The 25,676-nt window shown below is 32.1% G+C and overlaps 2 protein-coding genes across 5 annotated transcripts; one reads left to right on the forward strand and one right to left on the reverse strand.

The window, feature by feature from the left end:
• The first annotated feature begins 82 nt into the window (after positions 1-82).
• LOC140062821 (protein LTV1 homolog) lies at positions 83-5,494 on the forward strand. Its single transcript, XM_072109170.1, has 10 exons — positions 83-164; positions 803-943; positions 1,263-1,409; positions 1,774-1,864; positions 2,185-2,299; positions 2,524-2,731; positions 2,950-3,077; positions 3,229-3,418; positions 3,678-3,893; positions 4,093-5,494. The coding sequence occupies exons 1-10, from the start codon at positions 159-161 to the stop codon at positions 4,204-4,206; spliced, it is 1,356 nt and encodes a 451-aa protein (XP_071965271.1). The 5' UTR covers positions 83-158; the 3' UTR covers positions 4,207-5,494.
• LOC140062817 (stromal membrane-associated protein 1-like) lies at positions 5,427-24,417 on the reverse strand. Of its 4 annotated transcripts, XM_072109159.1 has the most exons (13): positions 24,227-24,417; positions 23,578-23,711; positions 23,115-23,200; positions 21,475-21,553; positions 21,297-21,320; positions 18,648-18,749; positions 17,921-18,035; positions 16,325-16,393; positions 15,238-15,321; positions 13,897-14,067; positions 13,093-13,361; positions 8,971-9,024; positions 5,427-8,483 (listed from the first exon to the last, which is right to left on the reverse strand). In XM_072109159.1, exons 1-13 carry the CDS (start codon positions 24,342-24,344, stop codon positions 8,334-8,336), a joined length of 1,455 nt encoding a protein of 484 aa, XP_071965260.1. In that variant the 5' UTR covers positions 24,345-24,417; the 3' UTR covers positions 5,427-8,333. The 4 variants fall into 4 exon arrangements, with proteins under 4 accessions (XP_071965260.1, XP_071965261.1, XP_071965262.1 ...); XM_072109160.1 differs by lacking the exon at positions 21,297-21,320; XM_072109161.1 differs by lacking the exon at positions 15,238-15,321.
• Positions 24,418-25,676: the final 1,259 nt, after the last annotated feature.

Consider the following 25,676-nt stretch of genomic DNA (forward strand, 5'->3'; position numbering starts at 1 on the left):
TACTACTGAAACGACTAATAGGTTTACGCGACTGGAAGTGGAGGCTAAGCACCACATTGCCTTTTTTTATTTTTAACTAGGCTATTCAGTTTTCACACATCGCTTGTTTTATAAACTACAAGTTACTCTCTATACAATTATACATTTCGCTTTTAATTATGCCAGTGAGTTGTAATAAATATTTATCAATTTCATTACAAAACCTTTAAGTAGACAGTCTACTACGGGCTATGAATTTTGTCATTAATCCTAGGCCTACCGAAACCATCATGGACGCATTTGACTTGTGTGATCACAGTGAACCACGGCCGAGCAGTAGAGGAATGAAAGAAAAGGCTAGGCCTAGAATTTCATCTATAAAAATTAACAGTATACACGTACTTAACTTAAGTTAGCGCTAAGAGATTATCTACTATTATAATTTTTGTTTTATTAAATGTAAAAGTATAATATTAATAAAATATTTTAAAAAAACAATCATTTCAATCAATGAATGAATGTTTGATATGACCAGCAGGGAGTTGTAAAATAATTATTTAACAACTCCCTGATATGACAAACAATTTAAAAATAAAATTGTATTTGGATATTTTTGACCATTTAGGCCTAAAGCTTTGTTCCCACTAGCTAGGACAGCAGTGTAAGGACGTAAGCCGCACTACTGACCAATAAAAAGTGATTGATTATTCAACTGTCACTTGTGATTGGTCAATTCGCTTGTGCGCACCTCCTTCTTGCATTGCATCCTAGTAAATGATTAATCTTTTTACTCCATTCTATATGGTTACTTGTTTTCATCCAGGGAAAGAAAAAGAAGAAGTTTATTGACAAAAACAAAGCAGTCAGTTTTCATTTGGTGCATCGTAGTCAGAAAGATCCACTGCAAGCTGATGAAGACATCAATAAATTTGTACTGCTTCAAACAGAAAATCCTAATGACAAAGTGAGTAAAAGCTGTCTACACTATTAAACTTTAAGTGACAAAAAAATGTGATGTGCCCATATATGGACATGATGGTGTCATATCACACTACCATATTTGAGCATATCACTACCATATTTAGGCACATCACTACCATATTTAGGCACATCACACTTTTTTGTCAAACTTTTTCGATAGTATAGACAGAGCTTAAAGCAATTGCAGTACGGAACAGACAAAAGGAAACAATATATATATATATATGATTGTTGTGCAAGATGTGTATATTCTTCCATTAACATTAATAACTACAGTTTTCATTATAATCAATCTTGTATAGTCAAAAGAAGATTTTAAGAATCGAAAAGAAGAGGAACGTAAATTTGGTGTGTTCTATGATGATGAATACAACTATTTGCAACATCTGAGAAAAACCAAACCTCAAGTGGAGTGGGCAGAGTTTCCCAAGTCAAATGAACAGGTTGAGGTAGTAAAACTTGTGACTTTATTGAGTTTTATCGAACCAAGGCAATCTAACAACACTGCGGAGAATATATATATAGTACAGTACTGTTGGAATTTATCGCAGATCAAAGGACCGTTACGGGTTCCTATCTTGACAAGGAGAGCTCAGTGTCCTGTTGTTAGATTGCCTTGCTCGAACTGATCCCTCTTTACTTAATACTCAAATCACGCTATTAAATCAGCCAGGATTCTTAACCCAACTTAAATCTATTAATTTAATTTCAGTCCATCCACTCCATTGTTATTTAAAATTTGCCATTCAATCTTTAATTACTTGTGAGGTTTTTCACAGTATTATTATTATTAGTATTATTGTTATTTTAAAGTTTGTTCCAAAACTACAATTACCACAATCAGTGTTCCCATCAAAAACTGAGGAAGATGTAGGATTATTAAATAAAGCAGCACCTATATATGGTAAGTTTAAAATGTATTTAGTAAGCAAAAAGAAAAAACATATAATGTGAGCATAACAGGCAAATGCAATAAAATAAAAATACATTTTGACAAAGGTTTTACAGTACTTATATTTGAACCAAAACAAAAATGTTATGTAAAGACAGAAATCCTAAACAGATTGAATTTTGTTCTGGATATGACTACAGGAAAAAAAAAAAAAGAAAAATAAAGAAGACATTGGTAAAGATTATGTTAATTTTTAATGCATCCTTTATTTGGTAATGATTGTTCAAATGATAAATTACCAACCAGTAACATAAGTGACATTTATATCATAGGTCCTCGTGTAGACTGGGATCCAGACATTGTGGCTGCTTTGGATGGTGACGCAGATTTTGAAAATCCTGACACCCAGCTTGACGATGACTTTATGCTTCAAGCCATGGCTGATGGGTAATTATTATAGTTACAATTAATAATGTATTATTTTACTAATATGGGTTTAACAAGTATTTCACTCTGGTTTCTAAATTCATGTTTTATTTTATCTTATTTCATATTCATACATCATCTAGTCAAATCATTCAATGTATTTTGTATATTTATTTTATTCAATCAAACCCAACAGCAATAATTACTGCCACTAACAGGTTTGATACAAATAATTTGTGTTTTAGAGCACCAGAAGAAGATGATGGTAGTGAAGAAGGCTACGACTCGGATGAATGCTATATGGATGATGAAGAGGGCGACAGATTTGATCCAGACGATATGTTGACATTTAGATCAGAAGAAACAAAATCACATTTTACAAATTACTCGATGACTTCATCAGTGATTCGACGAAATGAGGGTCTTACGTTTCTAGATGATAAATTTGAGCAGGTATTATTGATTAAGACAAGCGTTGTAGTAATGTTGCAAAGTACAAGTTTACACTATGACTGATTAAAATGTATTTTCTCGATAAATTGCTACTGATTTCTACCTTTGAATAAATTTAATAAACTAAAAGTTTTAATTATATTTTAATAGCACTCTTCTGTGTTTGCTTTAAGAAGATGATAATTATCTTTACTAATTATTCATGCTTGCTGTTGTAGATTTTTGAACAGTATAATGATATGGAGATTGGTGCGCTGGACCATGACGAGATGGAGGGCCATATCACAACAGATAGTGCAATTTTAAACCAAGTTTTAAGTGAATTTGAAAAATCTCGGAAAAAACAGTAAGCTACTTTTTGTATGTCTTGTCTTGAAACTGTCAGGAAAACTGATATTCAATTCAATTCACCTTCAAGAAATACCAAGTATAAAAAAAATGCTAAAGCATTGTAAAATACATGCCACCAAGCTCATTGCAACTTATTTATCTTGTAGCACAGCAACAGATCTAGATGATTCAAAAGATAAAGCAGATGCTAATATTGACTGTGATTCAGATTCTAATGATGAAGAACTTGAAAATGTTGTGGTTGAGCCACCAAAGGAAAAATGGGACTGTGAATCAATATTGAGTACATACTCAAACTTGTACAACCATCCAAAAACTATAAAAGAACCATCAAAAGTGAGTGATATTGTCTTAGTATCACAACTGTACCGATTGCTAGAACTTTACTAAGTACTTGTTTTGTATGTGTGTTTGTATTAAGCTCTGTCTACATTATCAAACTTTATGTGAAAAAAAATGTGATGTGTCCATATTTGAGCACATCACACTTTTGTTGCAAACTTGTTTGATTGTGTAGATAGACCTTTAGTTGGTTTACATAACAATAGTAGCAGGATTCTATATAGACTATATATTTTCTATTATCTATTGGTAGAAATCAAACAGGATAAAGCTATCACAGAAGACTGGTATGCCATTAGATGTTCTAGATAAGAAAGGAGCAACAAAGCAGCAAATGGAGCAGGACACTACAGAAGATGACGACCAGTTAGAACCTTCGGCAGAAATGCTGCAGGCGAGAAAAAAAGGACAAAAAGAATTAGCTGAGGATAAAAGGCAAAGAAAAGATGTGGTAAAAGCAGAAAGAAGAGTAAGTTTGCAATAGATATAAATACATTATTATCATTCATATTTTCTGTTTAAAATATGAGAGAATTGTTGAAGGCACAAGTCAAAGAACTGTTTGTACTTTAGGCAAGATGCTTTACATTCACTACCTCATCTTTTGGATGAAATGTTAAGTTGTTGTTCAGTTATCTAATGATTTTATCTTCTTTTTACAATTTTAGGAAAGAAGACTGGCGAAGAAAGCCAATAAAATAGCGTTTAAAGAGGAAGAAAAACGGCAAGAAAAAGTTATTATAAATCTACAACAAAATATGAAAGGCATAAAAATGACATGAAAACAAACAAAACATTTTTATATGATGTATTTTATCAATATAAGAAATGCCATGGTTGATTGCATCTCATGTGTTCCTGTATGATTAGCCTCGCGCATTTCAGTCGCTATCATTGCCCATCTAATCAAGATATCTTTGATTTGACTGTAGGCAGATTCAAAGCCAAATATGAATAGAATGAGAGAGCATCACAGAATGAAGTTGTTCACTAAACACTAACTGCAAAGTAGCAACTTAATTCAATATAATCACTATTTGTAGTTTTAAGGCTTTGGGAGAGGTTATTTACAGTGGCATATCCAAGGTTTAAAGTGATGAATCTTGACTGACCATGCCTACCTCGGCCATACCATGTTGACTGACCATGCTTACCTCGGCCATACCATGTTGACTGACCATGCTTACCTCGGCCATACCATGTTGACTGACCATGCTTACCTCGGCCATACCATGTTTGGGGCTAACAGTTTAACAGTTTTACTGCTGTCAAATGCCTGGGAAATGACACCCAAGCATCCTGTGAATATGCCATTGAATTACATTTAAATACCAATGTTGTTTGTCTGCATTACTTTTAAATGGAATACTTATGCCTCAATAGGGCTACAATTGTAGCTGCATTATTTTTAAATGGAATACTTATGCCTCGATGGGGCTACAATTGTAGCTTTTAAAAACAAAACTTTGCAATAATGTGTAGGATAAAATTTATTTAAGATTTTGTAAAATTACAAATTTTATCTGTGGCTTAACACATTTTGCAACCAAGATATAATTAAAATATATACTGGATATTTCAGATTTTCATAAATAAAACAATTACACTGATGTATTGATTTTTGCCATAATACAGTATATTTATTCAGCCACTGAATAAATATACTGTATTATTGTAAGAGTCATTCGTTTTGTGTAGAGGCCTGAAAGTCTGTCCTTTACCTTTCAATCAATGTATTTGCTTTTTCTTGAATTTATAAGACAATAAACAATAATATCCTATGCGACTCCAAATTTACCGTGCAGAATGCACTTATCTTTTCGCAAGATACTTTACTTACATTTGCCTCTCTCCACCCAGGTGTATAAATGGGTATCACAAACACACAACTTTGTGCTGATTACTAGCTGCATTATGGGAGTATACATACATGTTTGATCCAAAAACTGGCCAGGGTCATAATGTGCAGTGCATTGAGAGCTTGCTTATATGCACTATATGAAACAAACAAATACAACTAAACATTAGAATTTACAATTTTATTTTTATAATATGCTGTTTGCTTTTGTTTGATCAGTGACACAGGTCAACTTACATAGTTTACAATACAAGTAAATGGACATATAATTATACACATAAGCATTCATATTTCACAGAATATCTAAAACAAAAAAATTAAATTCAATATACTATATAATACAGCAAAAGTTGTAAGATTCAATGAACAAGAAAAATTCTCTGGTTAGGGACCCATAATGAAATGTCACAAAATAAATGCTAACGCAAACCCTTTTCCGTCAAGCCATCTGTGTACTCGTATGGATTAGGCTATGTCGATGTATGGGGTTCGAATCCCATGAGCAGCTTCTTTTTGTACTGAACTTATGTACGAAAAAAAAAATTGGCAGCCAGGCATTTTCACCTAGTAGTTTATATGTTAACAACAGACAATTAATTTCAATTTCATCATTAGTACCACCCAAATTCTCCGGAAATACAGACAGCCTGGTTCTCATCACCAAAATGTACTTGTTTAATTGTATGTGGTTCTTTCAAATGAATACATTGGTAAATTAACATTGCTTTATTACATTAATAATATTTTTTCTTTGTTTCGGTTTTTCATGACTACAAAATGTTCAAATTCAAAGGTATACTGCCAAGATCCCTTAATAAATTCTTGTGTAAATATTTACTAAACAATTGACTACCCTTACAAACAAAACCAAAAACCATTTCTATTTCGAGGCAGAATGTCTTTAAACATTTAATATTCACAAATATACTTGGTTTTACATCAAAAAGCCACTATTTAGTTGTAGAAAAAAAACACGAGGATGCAACCATAGCACAGTGAAAACCTATTTGTAGAAAATGTTTAAGACCGTACACGCTTGAATAGGCGACTGAGCCTGTAATATTGTGTAGGGCTCGATGGGCGATTATGGATCATAAGCATATACATTTGATAAATGGATATTATTTTTTTAATCCATTTTAAATTATTATTTAAGTGTAGGAATGAACGGTCTAAGCATTCGCCAGAGACACACTTATTCAAGCGAGTACAGTAACAATAAAATGAACATTTCAGAAGGTGAGAGTGGCTATATAGAGGGCCACGACCGGCCCACCAGCCTCTTACACCACTCATTTAGAGTGGTGTACAGTGAGCTACTTATTCAAAAGAAATGGAATTTGACAAGTCATAATCTTATACACTGACAAATAAAATCTACTTGGAATGCATCATCCAAAATAAGAATTACTTTTGTACAAGAATTATTAATTATATTTACAAATATTGTAATCACAGTTCATATTTCACATTTAGATAGGTAGAAGCCCTAAGACACCTTCAGGACCCAACAAATACTATATTGGCACTCAACAAGAAAGTATCCCCTAAATAGAGGTGTCCCAAAGAAGGCTTTTCTATTATCGTTCAACCTTTTAAAAAAATGCTTTTGTATTTTGATTAACTTTATTCAACACTATACCCCTTTCACATTGACTAGCAACATTCTTGAGTTTATACACACCATGATGCATGCCATAAAAACACAGGGTGCAGTGTGAAAGGGTGTTAATAAACACAAATCATTTAAACAGTGCTGTGTCCCTTTAACATGTATAAGTAATAACACCACCATTATTCACAGTTAAATGTCTGGCCCCAAAGCTGAATAACCAATGGTTAAATATAGTGATCATTATCATTTAAGTCACCTTCTTATATACTATATTTGACAATTCTATTTAACTATAGTGAGCTGCTAAAACTCATAAGTACTATTAAAGTTATAATTACAGGTTTTGGGAAACATTCAATTTTTCCCGAAAACCTGCAATTTCCAGCAAAAACACTGATAATTCAACACATAAAAAACCCAATAATTTGCGTGACTGGACAGAACAACTTGTACTCAAAGTACGAATAAAATGGCAAACAAAACTAAAACTGCTAATTAAAATTATACTTTTGGTAATTAATACACATATATCTCTTATTATCAAGAACAATACAATTACATAATTTAAATTACTTTTTTACATAAATTATGTATTTCTTATGATTTCTCATTTCATAGTTTAATTAAATTAAACTTGTATTATACCTATTCAAATTTTACCTAAATTTTGTAAGAAAAATTATATTCATAAAACTATCAATATTATATTTTTTAGCAAATTAAATGTTTTTTTTTGTTAACAAAATATATAATTTCAGGAATTTGTATTAAATATTTCGAGTTATTTGGGGCATCGAAGAAAAATAGAAACACAAGTGTACAAGTACAGTATAAGAATACCCATCTAATACACAGTTATATATACAGTGACGGTTCATGCTAGAAAATCTATTTTAAATCTTAGAGTGGATATTTTTGGAAATGGTGTACATAAAAACTCTACATATAGCAATATCAAGATGAGATTGTAGGCATAGCAAATAAAAATAGTATTAAAGACAACAGTAAGGTTACATGCATTAGGAAAGTGACAGCCACCTTTGGAAAACCTGTCATTTATGTTGTACAGTATAAAGCTCTGTCTACACTGTCAAACTTTATGTGACAAATATCCATATATGAACATGATGATGTCATATCACTACCCTATTTGGGAAAATCACACTAGTTTGATTGTCTAGACAGAGTTTAAGGTTAGTTGTAGTTGATAGACTTCCAAAATTTAACATACATAAAGTGGTTAATATATTAATCTGTAAATTGTATAAACAATAGGTCATATTTTGTGACATCATCATATGTGCATGTGTGATAGGAATACACACAAGTAATATATTGTATAAATCTTTATCATCTGGTATAATTTAAATGTTTGATGTGGTGATCAAGCACTCTCGCATTTCACGCCAATGTGTATAGGCCAAATCTGTTTAATATTATTTCCATAGATTTGTACTAAGTGTCTGGCCTTGTGTGTTCTGTGCCCACGTCTGACCCGAAGCAGCTGCAATGCCTGGCTGCTGTCCCCAACTGGCCTGTGCCTGGTTGTTTGTATTCAAACCCATATTCTGTATTTGTTGCTGTACCTGAAAAAAAACATGTTGACAATTTATAGTTAGATTGTACACTCTCTCATGACTGGTATATACACCAAGTAAAGTATACTGAATATAAATGTAACACACAGCATAAAATACACATAAAGTACTGTAATATATTTCATTTTAGCACACATCAGCAAATGCGCAACATTTTTTGCAGTTTGTTATGAGGTTCTCTAATGGAACTCCAAAAATGCATTCACACTTAGGCTAAAGATAAATTTAACATTAACAAATCTCCTAAACGTTTGCGAAACCATTTTTAGAACTCTCGATCTATTGGATCATCATCGATTCTCTTCTATAATATTAGGATCCAAATGAAATTATTTAAAGAAATAATTATTGAAATTGATTTAAGGGTTGCTACTGCAGAAAATGCCGGTATGTCGTTTGTCAGTCAGGAAACTGACATTCAAAAAATTAGAATAATTGTAAAATTATTGCCAATTTTGAATAAAATAAGACAAACCTGTTGCAGCTGTTGAAGTTGCTGAGCCTGCCTCATTTGCTGTGCTTGATAATTCTATAAAAAAAATGAAAAATTATAAATTTTATATTTTTATATTATTTGATATTTCTATTTATTATTGTATAGCTGAAGATAAATACTTTTTTGTGGAAACAAATATAATTAAATAATTGTGACAATTTTAACAAATTCATTTGAAAAGAAATAAATTATGTGAGCTGGCTGAATAATCCCATGAAAGTGTTTAAAATGATAATTTGTCATACTGCATAAAACAATATTATCTTGTTAGAATTTAACACAATACTATTATGAATGAAATATGACCTTGAGCAAAAATAATGAAAAAGTAAAAACACATTCATTACTAAATTCTACATCATGACATGCTTTGTGTTGCTTATTATGAGCATACCTATACACCATATACATGCATTATTATGAGCATACAACGTAACAATTATGATTTCATAGTGGTTATCTCTATGGCGTAACTCTATTTTATACTGCAACCCTGTTTTATTGTGCAACTCTCCTTATGAGGCTCCTCCCCTTTAATACTATAATATATGCTGTTAATTCATGAAACTGAAAACTACATCATCAATTATTACAGGTTACTGTAGTTGTTTTTTTTTATGGTCATATTCAAATGCCTCTGTTGTATTTCTGCATTGATATGACATAGTGCCTGTATTTTTCTTACGCTGTCTCCCTGCCATGCCTATACCTATGGGCTGCAATTGCTGCCATATGACATAGTGCCTGTATCTTTCTTACGCTGTCTCCCTGCCATGCCTATACCTATGGGCTGCAATTGCTGCCATATGACATAGTGCCTGTATCTTTCTTACGCTGTCTCCCTGCCATGCCTATACCTATGGGCTGCAATTGCTGCCATATGACATAGTGCCTGTATCTTTCTTACGCTGTCTCCCTGCCGGCGCCATGCCTATACCTATGGGTCGCAATTGCTGCCATATGTAAATAAGGTGAATGACATTCACCAATCAGACGTGTTTGTTGCTAGTATAAAAAAATTGTTTTACAAAAATATGATTGTAAGAATAGAAACATGAATGGTTACAATGTCCATTAAAGAAAAAGAAAGTATTTGGAATAAAAACAAAATAAACCCAAAATAAAACACCCAAAATTGTTTTGCTGCCCAAGCCTGAGTGATTTTCTATAATCCTCTGTATTTAAAGTTTATTTTGGTCCAGTAGTAGTTTTTGCTTAATACGATTACATAAAATCAGAAACAAAAATATCTGATGTGATGAACCTATTTTTCATGTGATGATTGATGTGTTTGGGAAGCATACACATTGTTTAAGGCCTAAAGATTGTCCAAAACCAAACAAAAGTAAAGCTAATTACTTAGTACTACTGTACTGTAGTAACGAAGACAAAAAATGGTTGAAAGAAGATATGAAAAGGCAGATTGCCTGAAGAAAAACACAAATTGCAAAAAAAACAAACATGCATTAGATAAGTACAGTAAGATTAATTTGAGATTTCATGTGGTGTTTTCATGTTCCAATAATGTGCTGATAACCCAGAATAAGATGGAGATGCATTGAATAATGATAATAGCTCCAAACTCAATTTCTACCTGAAGATATTCAAAGGACGATGGTACTATTGATGAAAATGGTATGTTTTTCTTTATGATGACGAGAAAGAAAAATATTTAAAAAAATAAATAAAACAAAATATAAATCATGCAAAAATGGGTAAAATAAATTAAAAATAGCAGTTTCTAAAAACAAACAATTGTAATTGTGGCTATTAGAATATTATAAAACATAAAATTTACTTTAATATTTTTGATCAATGCAAATCTAAATGTACCAATATAAGTATAATTTTCATAATTGCAAATGGAGGCTTAATTGGATTCTATGCGTATTGATTTTTAGATATTTATGAATTTAATAACGATAATGTATCATCCTATTTATATATTCATTTCTTAAATGAATCCATTTTTAGGGTTAAAATAAAATTTTTAAAATATTTAAAAGAATTGTGTTAAAAGAAAGATACCATTGTGCCGGCAGAGGTCTGCTTCTGTTGTTGCTGACTCAAATCTAAAAACTGTTGATGGAAATGTTGTGACATTTGTTGTTTTGTCATTTGTTGTTGTGACATTTGTTGTTGTGACATTTGTTGTTTTGTCATTTGTTGTTGTGACATTTGTGGATGTGTCATTTGTGGTTGTGTCATTTGTTGTTGTGACATTTGTTGTTGTGTCATTTGTGGATGTGTCATTTGTGGTTGTGTCATTTGTTGTTGTTGTGTGTTATGTGTTTGTTGTTGTTGTTGGAAATGCTGTAACTGCTGACTTGGTGTGTACTGCATGTTGAACTGTTGACCTGTCTGCATGTTAAACTGCTGCCCTGCATTTGTAGGATGTTGATGTTGTTGTTGATGATATTGTTTGTTTTGTTGTTGCTGAAACTGCTGGTCTGTTGGTTGCACCTGGTATTGCTGCAGTTGATAATAAAAGCAACATTTTGTACTTAGTAATTACTTTACATTAAAACAAGTAATACAATTACACAGTTAAAACAAATCAACACAGCAATGTCTATAAATATAGACACATGTAAAGTAAATCTGTAGATCAACTCCTTTCTCTAAAGCTCTGTCCACACTATCAAACTAGTGTGATGTGGCCAAATATGGTAGAGATATGGTAGTGATATGACATCATCATGTCCATATACTGTATGGGAACATTTGTGTGTCACATAACGTTTGATGGTGTAGACAGAGCTTTGTATAAGGATTACATTTTTAGTGCGATATATACAAAATATATGTGTAGTATGTTCTATCAATGCTTATGGCTTGGTTCTCCTTTATAGCACATATAATAACATCTAAAATCATTGTTAATGTACTTATAGATATTAATAGAAAAGTGCATAATATTAACAAGCAATAGATACAAAGGGATTATTACTCAGGTTATATTAGGTGACTATATGAATATTTCAGACACAATACATTACATTAACAGTATAAAAAAAAGAAAGATTTGACACAAAATTCATAGTATTGTAATTGTTGTTCTGTAATTTTTATTGCAAGCAATGGAATTTCCAAAAATGGATAAGAATAAAGTTTGAATCTTGGAAAACATTCAAGTATATTACATAGAGAATTTCCGAATGTCTGATATAACAACAATAATTTACTAAAGTCATTCTTGTGGATATACAGTAGTATACAAGTTTTCTCACTGGCCATTGATAGTTTTAACACAAATCTTGTTTTAAAGATTGATGTTATACAAACATCCTTCCTTCACTAAATGGGTATATATCTTTTAAATTAGGCCTATTTTGTATTTATATATGTTATAAATGTTATTTACTTTTAAACGATAACTGGACCATTTTGGAAAGCAGTACCGCGTTACTGAAAATGCAATCCAGTCAAAAGAAAGAATAAATAAAACTACCTCACCAAAATTTTTCTTATTGGGAGGTTTTACAGGCCTGTCACAGATTTTAATACACATTGGACCTTTACAAAGTCAAACTCTGAATGAATTTCTTTTGTTCCAGAATTGATGAAGTCTGTCGGCAAAAAGAGCGTTATCTAATATCTAATGTTTAACCAAGGCGGTATAAAAATATTTTTTATACCTCCATGGTTTAACATACATCTAATTTGTAATACATTGTCAGCAAGACTTCACTTCACTTCACTAATGCTGGGCTTATGATATTTTGAAATCTGATCCTCTTAAGATCACACCATTTGCCAGTATAATGTTATAATGTCTTACATAATTTATTGTGCCTGAAAAGATGATTAAATGTAAAATAACACTGCAGCACTATTCTTATGGAACACAAGTTTGAAAATAGAGTATAACACCTATGATGTCATAATACTACAGCATATTACAATACTGACTCTAACTAACGAGAGGCAAGCCATGATTCAACATTTCGATCTTTATTTGACAGTCATCAGGTCAATAATGATGAATTCTATAACTTGTATTCATTTCTATTGTTATTATTTGGGTGGCTGCATTTACTAATTTTTGAACCTAATAATGTCATAATTCATTTCTTACTAAAGCTTATTTTACTATCTTACCTGTTGTTGTAAATACATCTGTGGATTTTGTGGCTGCCCATACATTTGGTTCATCATTTGGTTTGGCATCATCATGTTCTGGTTGGGAACCATACCTGGCTTACCCATCATCTGCATGTTGTTCATCATTGGCTGCTGGGCATTCATCTGTTGTTGTCCAAACCCTGGCATCACTCCATTACCCATCATACCTTGCTGTGGCTGTTGTGTACCGTTAACCATAAACTGCTGAGGCTGCTGTTGTTGCTGTTGCTGTATGTATAATCCACCTATATGGAAACAAATAGTGATTTTCTGTACTGTAATAATATAGCATTATATATCCAATCCAGTACAGTGTCACATATTATCATATGACATTATTATGTTATGGTTAGGCCTATCACCTATGACACAGAAGTAATGGTATAGGAGTGGAGCTGTGGCTTGGTGGTTATGATGCTTGGCTACCAATCTAAGGGTCCTGGGTTCAAGTCCTGTCATATGTCAGGGTTTTTTTCTCATGACAATTTACAACTCCACTCCCAAAAACTTAATAATAAGTCTTTGTTTATGTAGAGCATCTTGTGTATATGTTTGTCTTGTGAAATTATTAAATAGTTTATCCATCCTGTAATTGGCAGGTTACTCGCTGTTGGATGAGTATGAAATAAAATAAAATAAAAAATATCATTTCCTATGATACGGTAACCATTATAGAAACAGCACCAAGAATTGGTTAATTGGAAGCACATACAGATCATGACAATTTATCAAACATGTATTGAGTCAAACACCTCTATGAAAATTGACGAAACATAATACCTGGAACATTGTAGAATGGCTGCTGAGCAGAGCCAGAGTCAAACAGAGCCATAATGGAGTCTTTAGTCTTTTGGTTAGATTTTCCAGAACTGACATCATCTCCAAACAGGTTCTCTTCATTGCTTGGTCCATTGGTGGTCTCCTGAGGAACAGGTTTTGGCTGTGGGTTGTCTGTTGACATGAAAACAGAATCTGTGAATTAATACTCTAGTTGTAATGATTACAGAGTGTAAACAAGTGCTATAATGGTTTAAATACTGTATCATAAAGTTAGTTTAAACATTATGAACAGTACACTGACTTAACTGGACAAATCACACATTTCTTGTCAAGCTAGTTTGATAGTGCTTAGACAGAGTTTAAGACAGATGACATGTCTATTCCTACATTAACCGCTGTAGTGCAATGCAAATCCAAAACCTGTCAATTGCACTGAATGAAAATAATGACTGAAAAAACTGAATAACCTTTTAAATTTATACAAACCTGAAATACCATTATCAAAATTCATTCAAAAGATAAAAAAAGAAGAAGCATATAGCCCTATATAATCCCATTATATGCAAAATATGTGAAAAAGATGATTTTAAAGTTTGTAAATTATGAAATTATAAGCCTGCAAATCCATCATGCATAGGTTCTATGTACCAAAGTTTTGTTTGAAAGTGTAACATTTTCACAATTTTAGTGTGTACACATAATATACTGATTTGATTAAACAAGTAAATAATGTTCTTAAGACTGTCTTTCTAAATTGCAGTCAATGAGGAGTGTTTTTTTAAAAATCAATAACATTCATAATGAATTGTTAAAGTGTAATGTCATTGAATAAAAAAGTGCGCCTTCCCAACATGCCATGGTGCAGAATTAATATGGAATATAAAATAATAATGTGTTACTGTTACATTAATTGTTATATATAAGTTGTACATTATTTAAACGATTGTACATTAAGATATTCATATACCATTTTGTAAAGATTAAACCTATAAAATGTTACGTGTGCGCCAATGATATCACAATACCATGCGATTCCCTCGCAGTTGTTTTTCTAATGGTTTAATAATCTGTGATGTATAATTATATATATAATTTTGTTGGGATAGCTATAAAAATAAATATCTTAAAATATATATATTTAGATGAGCCTTATAATAATATTTCAAAAATCAGATTAAAGGATTTCACATAGTATTTTAAGGTCACATTCTCAAATGTCAAAAGAAAATTGTCATCAGCAAAGGCTGCATGCAAACCCTAACAAAAGTTGATTAAAACATGCAGTTAGTAAGTTTGTTATTATTTGGAAGTAAACCGTGTGTTGATGTTTTTTTAACTCACCAGGAATGATGAGGGCGGTTGGTGGACTCGTTGAGGATTGAGGTTGTAGAGGTAATAATAAGGGGTCATCAGGGATGGGAGTAGCTATGAATACAAGGTGTCATTCATACAGTGTTATTTATTAAATAGCAGTAAAGAATATTTCACACATAATTAATAAGGTCCTATGTATAGTATGCCATTGGTCACTTAAGGCCAATTTACACAAACAAACAGTAACGGTATATAAATATAGAATCTATGTTATTCTATATTCATAAAGTTCAAATTCAAATTCAAAAAGACATTTATTTTCCTCCATAGCAATACAATACAAAATAATAAACAGAAATGGTAAGGTATATTAAAAATGAAATAGATGATTGTTGGATATACAAAAGAAAAGTGAATTTAAGAAAATTGGCTATGGAGGAAGGCATAATCCCGAGAAGATGAGGAAATCTTGTGCTGGGTATGCCTATGCAAATATACTATTTACACACAACGCGGAGCGGACGGGCGGTTTCTGCTGGATAGATAGATACGAATTCTACGTGGGACAAGCTACGTTATGTTACTGCTTGTCTATGTAAATTGGCCTTTAGAATTCGCCATAATTCAAGGTGCTTTAGCTTACACAGATAAGTTGCCTACATTTTATAAACTAGAGCCCAGTTTATACACAATTGCCTTATATTACAAGGTGCAATCTATTATCTGTGTGTGATTACCATTATCAGATACAATATATTTATTTAGATTTGCATGAGTAAATAAATGTGCCTTTCTCAAGAACAACTAGTGCTTTCAAATAAAAATTAATATAAATATTTTTACTAACTGCTTAGTGTATAATAAATCTAATATTAGTTAATAGGGAGCTATCAAGTCAATTGATGTGACATCAGCCATTGGCTGGAGCAAGGAAGCATGTTCAAACTTTCCTGCATGTTCACAATAAATTAACATGACGTTGGTCGCCGTATAGCGAAAGTTACCTAAAAGTTAGTATTTCGTATCGTTTTGTGAGTACTTTGTATAGCCTTAGATATATAACTAGTACTGCCAATTATTAATGTTAGTGTACCAGTATGCATTAAAAACTTACCCATGCCAAATAAATCAACGGCTTTAGAATTTTGGTCTTGAGCAGTGGGAGTTAGATCAGGTCCATTGGCTAGCAGAGATTACAAAGTTACACATTGTTTATTTTATTGTGTTTAAATTTAAACATAATGTTTTGATACTATTGTAAAATGTGACACAGATTGAATTGAAATTCAACCATTCATGATCACATTGAAACCCAATTTTAAATCAAAAATAAATGTGTACAGAAAAAAGAAATAAAATGTGTATAAGAGTTTTCCCAAGAGAATATTTAAAACAACCAACTAAATAACCAAGATCCTTGCTAATTGTATCTACAACCCACTGTCAGATCAAAGTAAACATTTTAATTAACTGTAGGCCTATTTTTTAATTATTTAATTTGGCTATACATGGAGGTATTATAATTTTATACTTCCATGGGCTATACAAAACTCTTGAAAAAATTTAATTGAAAAATAAAATCAAATGAAATGTTCAAACGAAAAAAGTAAAAATATAGAAATAGATCTGTAATAATTATTTCACATAACAATGAAAAGATATGATTATCGTAAACACATTTCGGCTTTAATTTAAATAATTATGGATTTATATCATGTTGTTAGCTCCTCCAAGTGTCACATCATGTCCTTGGCAGACGCCTATGTTTCATTGAACAGATTAAATTACTTAAAATTTAAATTCTCAAGGAAATCTAGTAGAATCCATTAATAGTTGCATTCGAAAACTATAAGCATAAAAAGAGAACTTTCTAGAACGTATAGAAATATAAAATTTGTAGACATTTTAAGATTTGACCAAAAACTTACCAACAAGATCTACTGCTAATGTGTTAGTAAGGTTAATGCTAGGAGGACATGAGGTATCAGGGTCAAAGGTTAAAGTGGAAGAATGAGCTGGAAATGGAGGAAGATCAAAAGGAAAATCTAATGATTAACAACATTGTTGTTAACATGGACAACAGACAAAGCATTAAAGTATCAAATACAGTTTAAAGAGAAAAAAAAAAATTAAATTTCTATTAAAATATAAATCACAAATATTTATTTCCTGCTTTGAATAAAAATTCACTAATATTTAACAATCGAAACAGGAAATTAACAAGTTCATAAAGAGAATGAAACACAGTTAAGCTCTGTCTACACTATTAAACTTTATATGACAAAAAAATATATGTGGACACATGACCTCATAACACTACCATATTTAGGGCATATCACTACCATATTTGGGCACATCAAATTGTTTTGTCACACTAGTTTGATAGTGTAGACAGAGCTTTAGATATCATGTCAAATTTTATTCTACTGCAGTTAATGCAGTAACTTTTTTACTTCAATAATGTATGATTTGTTTTGCAGTAGAAGTGTATGAGGCAGTTACTGCAATAAATAGTGTGTACTGTATGATAAAAAAAAAACATGCTAAATTCAATATGTTTAAACAGTTTAAAGAGTAAACCGGATTTAGTTACTGCAGTAAGAGAGGGAAGGTTTTTTAATTTTGATTATTTAATTAAGGGCTTCATCTACAGGTACAGTAGCACCCGTGTAAAGCACTAGGCTGCGCAAAATCTAAATATACTGCTTACCAAGGCCTAGAAGGTCCACAGCAGCACTGCTTGGCACAGCTGCTTGAACTGGTTTGGGTGCAGCAGGTTGAGCCACTGGTACAGAAGCTACAACTGGAGCAGGCTTAGCTGGTTGCTATCAAGACAAAATATTAAACAACTTTACAATACAGGGAAAAATTTCATTTTAAAATTTTGTTTAGCAATTATTGCTAATCAAACTAATTTTTAGGCGAGAAACATAGTTTTGTATTGTCTTTTTTGCTACACAATTTTAGAAATGTGTAGCAATAAGGTTGTTTTGTATAGCTTTTTGCTATGCTACACTGGCGAAATTAATATATAACACTATGTATGTATACCCTATATTTGATTGCAGGTTGAGTTTAGATCTCAATAAATATATTCCGTACATTTTACATTATACAATATTAATACAAATTGACATTAAAAATTCTTTTTTTTAACTAAGGATCAGAGACTGTAGAATAATCACATACAGCTTTTATAGCACCTAATCAATCATATAAATATTATTCAGATAATAAATGATACATATTCAAGCAGAAGAAGAAAAAAAAAACACATTAAACAAATTAAAAAATAAATACTTCAGGGGAAGATTCAGCCGGTTCGGCCCCTCTAAATTTCACAAATTGTAATTCAAAAGATAGGACATGGAATTAAGTTCAGCACTTCACAATTCAAAATCTTGGATCCATCAATGTAATATATACATTGTACATACGTGTCTAGGTTTGGCGACAGAATTGAGTTGCACCTGCGACTTGGCTTCTGTCTTCTTAGCAGCTCGTCTTCTTTCCTTTTCAGCATCTCGATCTTCTTTTTTCTAAAGGAAACAAAATTCAATGCAAAGCAATTAATTTAATTTAATTATCAATTTGAAATTTATTATCTAAGCTATGAATATAATAAATATAATTATATAATAGTTGTCCATCGCTTATTTTGTTTCCATATGCAATGGCTCAAAACATATTTCACTCTTTGCGTACCATACCTCACATTTACATTCGCCTAGCAAACTCAGGAGTTTCCATACTGTGGCAAACTCTATAAAAAACAATGTATTTGAGGAGGTGTTACTGTACGTAGCGGAAGATGTTACCGGTATATCATCTCTCGTACAAGGTTTAGCGGAAGATGTTACCGGTATACCATCTCTCGTACAAGGTTTAGCGGAAGATGTTACCGGTATATCATCTCTCGTACAAGGTTTAGCGGAAGATGTTACCGGTATATCATCTCTCGTACAAGGTTTAGCGGAAGATGTTACCGGTATATCATCTCTCGTACAAGGTTTAGCGGAAGATGTTACCGGTATATCATCTCTCGTACAAGGTTTAGCGGAAGATGTTACCGGTATATCATCTCTCGTACAAGGTTTAGCGGAAGATGTTACCGGTATACCATCTCTCGTACAAGGTTTAGCGGAAGATGTTACCGGTATATCATCTCTCGTACAAGGTTTAGCGGAAGATGTTACCGGTATATCATCTCTCGTACAAGGTTTAGCGGAAGATGTTACCGGTATATCATCTCTCGTACAAGGTTTAGCGGAAGATGTTACCGGTATATCATCTCTCGTACAAGGTTTTGTAACAGCTTTTGTCCAGCTTCCATTCGGGCATTGAATGCTTGTCAGTATACCGTACAACAGTGATGTGACACTTAGCAATTGTTTTCCATTTCTGTTTTTTATATCTCAGAGCAAACATAATTTCTATGTATATTTTATACGCAAGGAAGAAATTTTCCACTGATGAAAAAATGAAAATGCTGGTGCTTCAGAGTTTTGCTAGGAGATGTAAAAAGAGTCATTTATACATATCAAAGGGGTAGATATATTGATATATTGCTTAATTGCTGCTTAATAGTAATACCAAAGATAATAAAAGGAGAAGATACAACAGTTCCGTTGGCGGCGTAAACCACATCCGGGTTACTATTTGCCTACGCCTGAAGGTGGCGCACTTCTTTTTTGCTAGAAGAAGTGCGCCACCTTCAGGCGTGGGTAAGGTAAAACTATCTATAAAAATGCAAACGATGATTATTTATCAAAATGATTATCAAAATATTAATAATATCAAAATTAGTAGAGCACAGACGCGAGAACACATCAGATCATCACGATCCATCCAAACGTGGAATTAGACGGGAACCATATCTAGAGCCCGCCGTCGTTCGGCTGCTGGATTCTTACGCGTCCATAAGAGCACGTCCGCGTTTCCTATCCTTCTATATATAACAGCGCGTACTGTTGATTCTTTACCTATTTATATTCTTTGGTAATACCCACTAAAAATGTATGACATCACGTCACATGGTCAGATGTATGCAGTTTTATTATCCTACAAATGTAATTATAATTAGCAAGGCTTCAGTAATGGGATTCCTTTTTAAAACAATACCATATGGACTTTAAATACTGTACAAATGGAATTTGTTCCAAAACACAACAAATAATGAATACAGTGTATATACACCTCGTGCTCAAGAACACATTTCAACCGTACAGTAGTATTTAACTAATCCTTCATTGATCATTATTCATAATCAAAATAAATTAGTGTAAATTTCATGTAGGGCTCTATAACTATAATTACATTTAAATTTTAAAAAATAAATCTAGTTTGTAAGTTGAGAAATCAAAATGTCTACAGTAATGATTAAAAACAAAAATAATGTATTATTACTTCTAGGTACTGTAGTGTAGTTGATCAGCCATTTTAAAATGTGTCCAGGTGTAGTAATAAATTAATACAAATTATTTTAAATACATAATATATCACATGCAGTAATCTACTGTATATTCCTTTTCATTTCAAAGTAGTAGTAGTACAGTATTATTTATGGGGTATTGCAATAAAAAAACAAAAATTGCATGAAAGGGTAGATGCAGTATAATAATTTTAACATGGTGACTATAGGTGACATTTCTGGTAATATTTTGTTTCAAATTAACGTGCAATGAAATACAATAGAAACAACGATTAAACCAGATTACAGCACCACTACCACTACCACTACCAGTAACTATACACAACCACCACATGCACCTTTTTTTATTAACTACATCAAACTGTACTATTGGCATTATAGGAGATGATTTTAATCTGAATCAAAGAGGGGAAACAATTGACATAACATTTTCTGATAGAACACTTTCTAATGTAACATTCTATCTGGGATTGGGAAAGATTAACCCACACTTCCCCAACTTCACTCCTCCCCATGGCCCTCCACGTGTCCCACTCCTCCCATGTCCAACCCCCACCCTTTAAATCCCCCAGATGATTTTCAAATAAATTTGGATACTTTAACTAAAACTACATCTATAGTTGATAATTATTTTTACATTACAAACAATACTTACAACCAGATCAACAGTTCTCAAATCCTATGCAAGGCAATTGATTTTACAGGAAAAAACAAACATTTTCTTTTACATAAAAATTAAACTTAAATTATTACATTCTGTTCTCTACATTCCAAAACAACATTAGTTAGTAATGTCAATTCTTATATTTAAAATAATGCTGAAGATAACATACCTTGGTTTTAGTTACTGGAACCGATTTATCCATGTAGCGTTTTCGATCATATTTATCACGAATAAAATTCTCTAAAGCGCTGAGATACAATATTAAAGAAAGCCAACATTTTAAGTACATAATTCACAAACTTGTTAAACTAAATAGGCCTTTACTGGAAAGAAATTAATAACATGTAAACAAATTACGACAATCTTGTTGGCAGAAGAAATGGGATCAATGTGAAATAACCAGCTAAATACCGGAAATTAGCATTTTATAAATAGTTTAAAAAATTGAATATTGAACTGAAATTTGAATTTTTTTTTTAGTTGCAAGATACTAAATGTAGGTAGGTGTATCATTGCTTAATTTGTTCTGGTTTAAACCCATAACTAATGTGATAGAATAATATCAATCAACCTTAATTCATTCTACATAATGCACTTTTGATACACTGTATTTTACTTAAGGTCAGATAGTATAAATCTGTTAAAGCTGCAAACATTTTAAATAAAAATTAATGGTGATACCATATGACAAGTTGCATATCAATAAATCTGAGATTGTTCAACCCTACTATAAAGGCCCATCTATTGTACATTAATTGATAAGCACAAACAAAATACCATAAAGGATAAAGCTCTGTCTACACTATCAAACTTTTTATGTGATGTGCCCATAATAATGAACGTCATATCACTACCATATTTAGGCATATCACTACCATATTTAGGCATATCACTACCATATTTAGGCATATCACTACCATATTTAGGCATATCACTACCATATTTAGGCATATCACTACCATATTTAGGCACATCAAACTAGTTTAATAGTGTAGTTCTGTTAATACTGGTGGTATACAGTGATATTACAAATCAAATACCAGATTCAATCATTTTTAATTCAAAATAGTAAATCAATTCATAGTAAATCAAAGTCCTTAATAAAGGTACTCGATGGTGCATCAACATGCTAGAATACTTAAATATTAAACCTATTAAAGGGAAATTGTTGGGTTATAACTGACTTCCCAAGTTCATATTGACATTTTAAAATGGCATTCACAGCAGGAAGGTGTCAATTGGTTAGCAGCCTTCCTGTGATCCTATTCTTTAGGGCCCAATTGCAACATGTTTATATTAAATAATAAAAGCATAAGCAGGATAACACTATAGTACAGTATGTTATATTTTAGTGCTTTACCTCCTCAATATTGAACCTTTAGGAAGTCATGAAAGTCATAAAACTAATTTCAAAATATAAACAAATGGGACTATTTCCAGAAACACAATCGAATTTGAATCTTAATTCATCATATCAGTAATTATATAATAATTAAATACAACCCGAGTTTGTAATTGGTAACGCATAAAGATAATGAAACATACAGTCACTGTTAGACTAGGCCTAGAGTTTGTTACATAATAGCCACACTGTCGGAAGGGTAAAATATTTTAGTTACAATACAAATGCCTTTATCATTGTTAAGACAAGTTCACCACTTCTTCATTAGAATTTCATGTAACTGTCTAAACCCAACAGTTATTTACAGTAAAAAGCTGAGCATATCTCTTATACAGTGAATTATATCTAATAATATTTATTTAAAACTAGACCTTTAAATTATTGACAATGTCATGAAAAAAGGATACGAATCCGTCTGTGGTCTTCTAAATGTTGCCGGAAGATTGGCCTCATAAATCTGACGTCCAAGTGTGTTGCCAACATTTTCTACACTCTGAAAGAAACAATGTTATAATTTCAAAATTATATCGAACAGAACAAACCTTGGCTCTTTTTTTTTTAATTATTATTTTAATTTATAGGGACTGACGTGTTTCTATCCAATCGGGTAACTAAAAATGTAACTAACCGACTTTCAGTCAATGTCATTTGATGGGTAACTGATGAACTTAAAATGTTCATTTTTAGATAATTACATAATTTTGTGACAAAATAAATAAGATTCTTTAAGCTCTGTCCAACATTATCACATCAAGTTTGATAGTGTAGACAGAGCTTTAGAGATGGAAGTACAGTAATTGATTGCCACCAACGGATTTATTTAGCGGTTTAAACAAGTATATGAAAGATTATAATGACGACAGCACATACATCAATTTGCTCTTCTGTCCAAGTATCCAAGTTGATGGATTTAACCCTAGATATATGGACACCTAGGTTTCTATGTATGCCAGCACATCGGATACAAAGAAAAATGCCTAGATTCCATGATGCCCATCTTGGAGCTGCAAGACAAAAATAACGTCAGCCGTTTAATAAATAATTAAAATACTCAAAAGCTACAGTAATGATGAATTTTGCTTATATCATGGAGTAAAGAATTCTTTACTCCATGCTTATATCAAGAATGTTGACTGCTATCCTTGAATTTTGTCACGTGTTGAAACACAACATACACAGTTGATAATATATTTTTAAAATATCAATTGACAATGTCACTCATTATTTACGTTTAATTTTGTTTACTTTTTAAATTTTAGACCTATAGACCTAGCCTAGGCTAGGCCCTAGCTAGGCCTACTAGGCCTATATTCATTTATAATATTTAAAAAACTAAACTCTGTGCCTGCTATCCTTTTCAGTTGGCTAGGCCCTAGGCTAGCTAAAAACAGCCGTGACTGCGCAGTAGAGGCGACTGTCATGTTGTTTCTTCCGTCTCTATGGTGTAGCCTAGGCCTAGGTAGTAGAGAGGTTTTTATACACTAGTTTGGATGGTTGGTCTGGATGGTCTGTGACATACCTTTTGCATCACAGTCAACACAGTATTTATTATTTTCTTCTCGTAATAACGATGATAAAACCGCCTGAAATTTCTCTTGAGATTTTAAATCTTTGTCTTTCTTTAACCTTCCAGACATTATAGATATTTCTTAATTCAAAAACGATTAAATTCGCATGAAGTTACGTGTCCTGTTTCCGAAAAAAGATCGATTTTACAAAAATTACAATAACCTCTCAGTCGGCGTTCTATGACCCGGAAGTTCACAGGTCAAAGTGTATACAGGCCTACAGTGTTGTTCAATTCGTGGTTCAATTATTTAACATTTTCACTTCTTGGCAGTCAAAAACAATAATATTACTTGTATACTACCTTTCTTCTTGTTTAAATAACATACAGCAATACATTTCAACATCACACTATTTAATAGCTATGATGAAAACATACATATTATTTACTTTTTACCTGTTTGTATAATGGAGTATTTTCTAGTCACATGACTAAAGTGGGCGTATTACACACGTTACGTACGGCCGGACGGTACACCCACAATTAAAAACTTTCGGATATTATTCACTTAAAAAAGTGAACACTATCTAAATTACAGAAGAGTAGGCTGCTGTCTATGGAACGCCATCACTGCGATGGCGTTCCATAGCTGCTAGGATGGTGGAAACATTGTTAATGCGAACTATAAAATTGAAATATAATGAAATAATAATTAGTTTCCAGGAGGACCATCCCTACCAAGTGCTAGCGAGAGTGAGGCATGCAATAATTCAACAGAATATTATAATAATACCAAAACAAAATTACAATATAATCCCCTACGATAATTATGGTAATAAAATTTAACTGCTGTTGCGACTTCAAAGTTTTAGGTGGGGTTTTCTACTTAAAAAAAACTCGACTTCATTATGCCTATACGGCCGCACATTTGGTCCAATTTCGAAGTTGGTCTGGCATCGGCATCTTTACAAATGCTATTTGATCTCATCAGTCCCCAATAACCACATTCAAGAACGGAGACCAACTATGCATATTTATTCCGAGACGGACGTGCGCCAACTTATACCATAAACGTTTATTCATGACTATTACAATACAATATCTTTGCATGAAACGGATTTCAAAATACAGTATATAATGTGGTACGGTAAAATATGATCTTCTATTGTAAAAGATTAACAAAATCAAATTTTAACATCTTCGCTACACTACCTGCACAAACTCATTTGCATAAAAACACACGGTATACCAAACTGTTTAAAATAGAGCTGCAAGGTCCCCGGAAATGACATCTATATTTGAAACAAAATATATGAGGGTCTTCAGTACCCCACCCCCATTAAAGAACGGAGAAAAACTATATATTTTGAAACATAATATTTATTCTGGGATCGGGACGGTCATATACAACCATAAACTTTTATTCATAACACAATACAATATCTTTACATGAAACGGATAT

Source organism: Antedon mediterranea, chromosome 11 (assembly GCF_964355755.1).
Source record: "Antedon mediterranea chromosome 11, ecAntMedi1.1, whole genome shotgun sequence".
NCBI lineage: Eukaryota > Metazoa > Echinodermata > Crinoidea > Comatulida > Antedonidae > Antedon > Antedon mediterranea.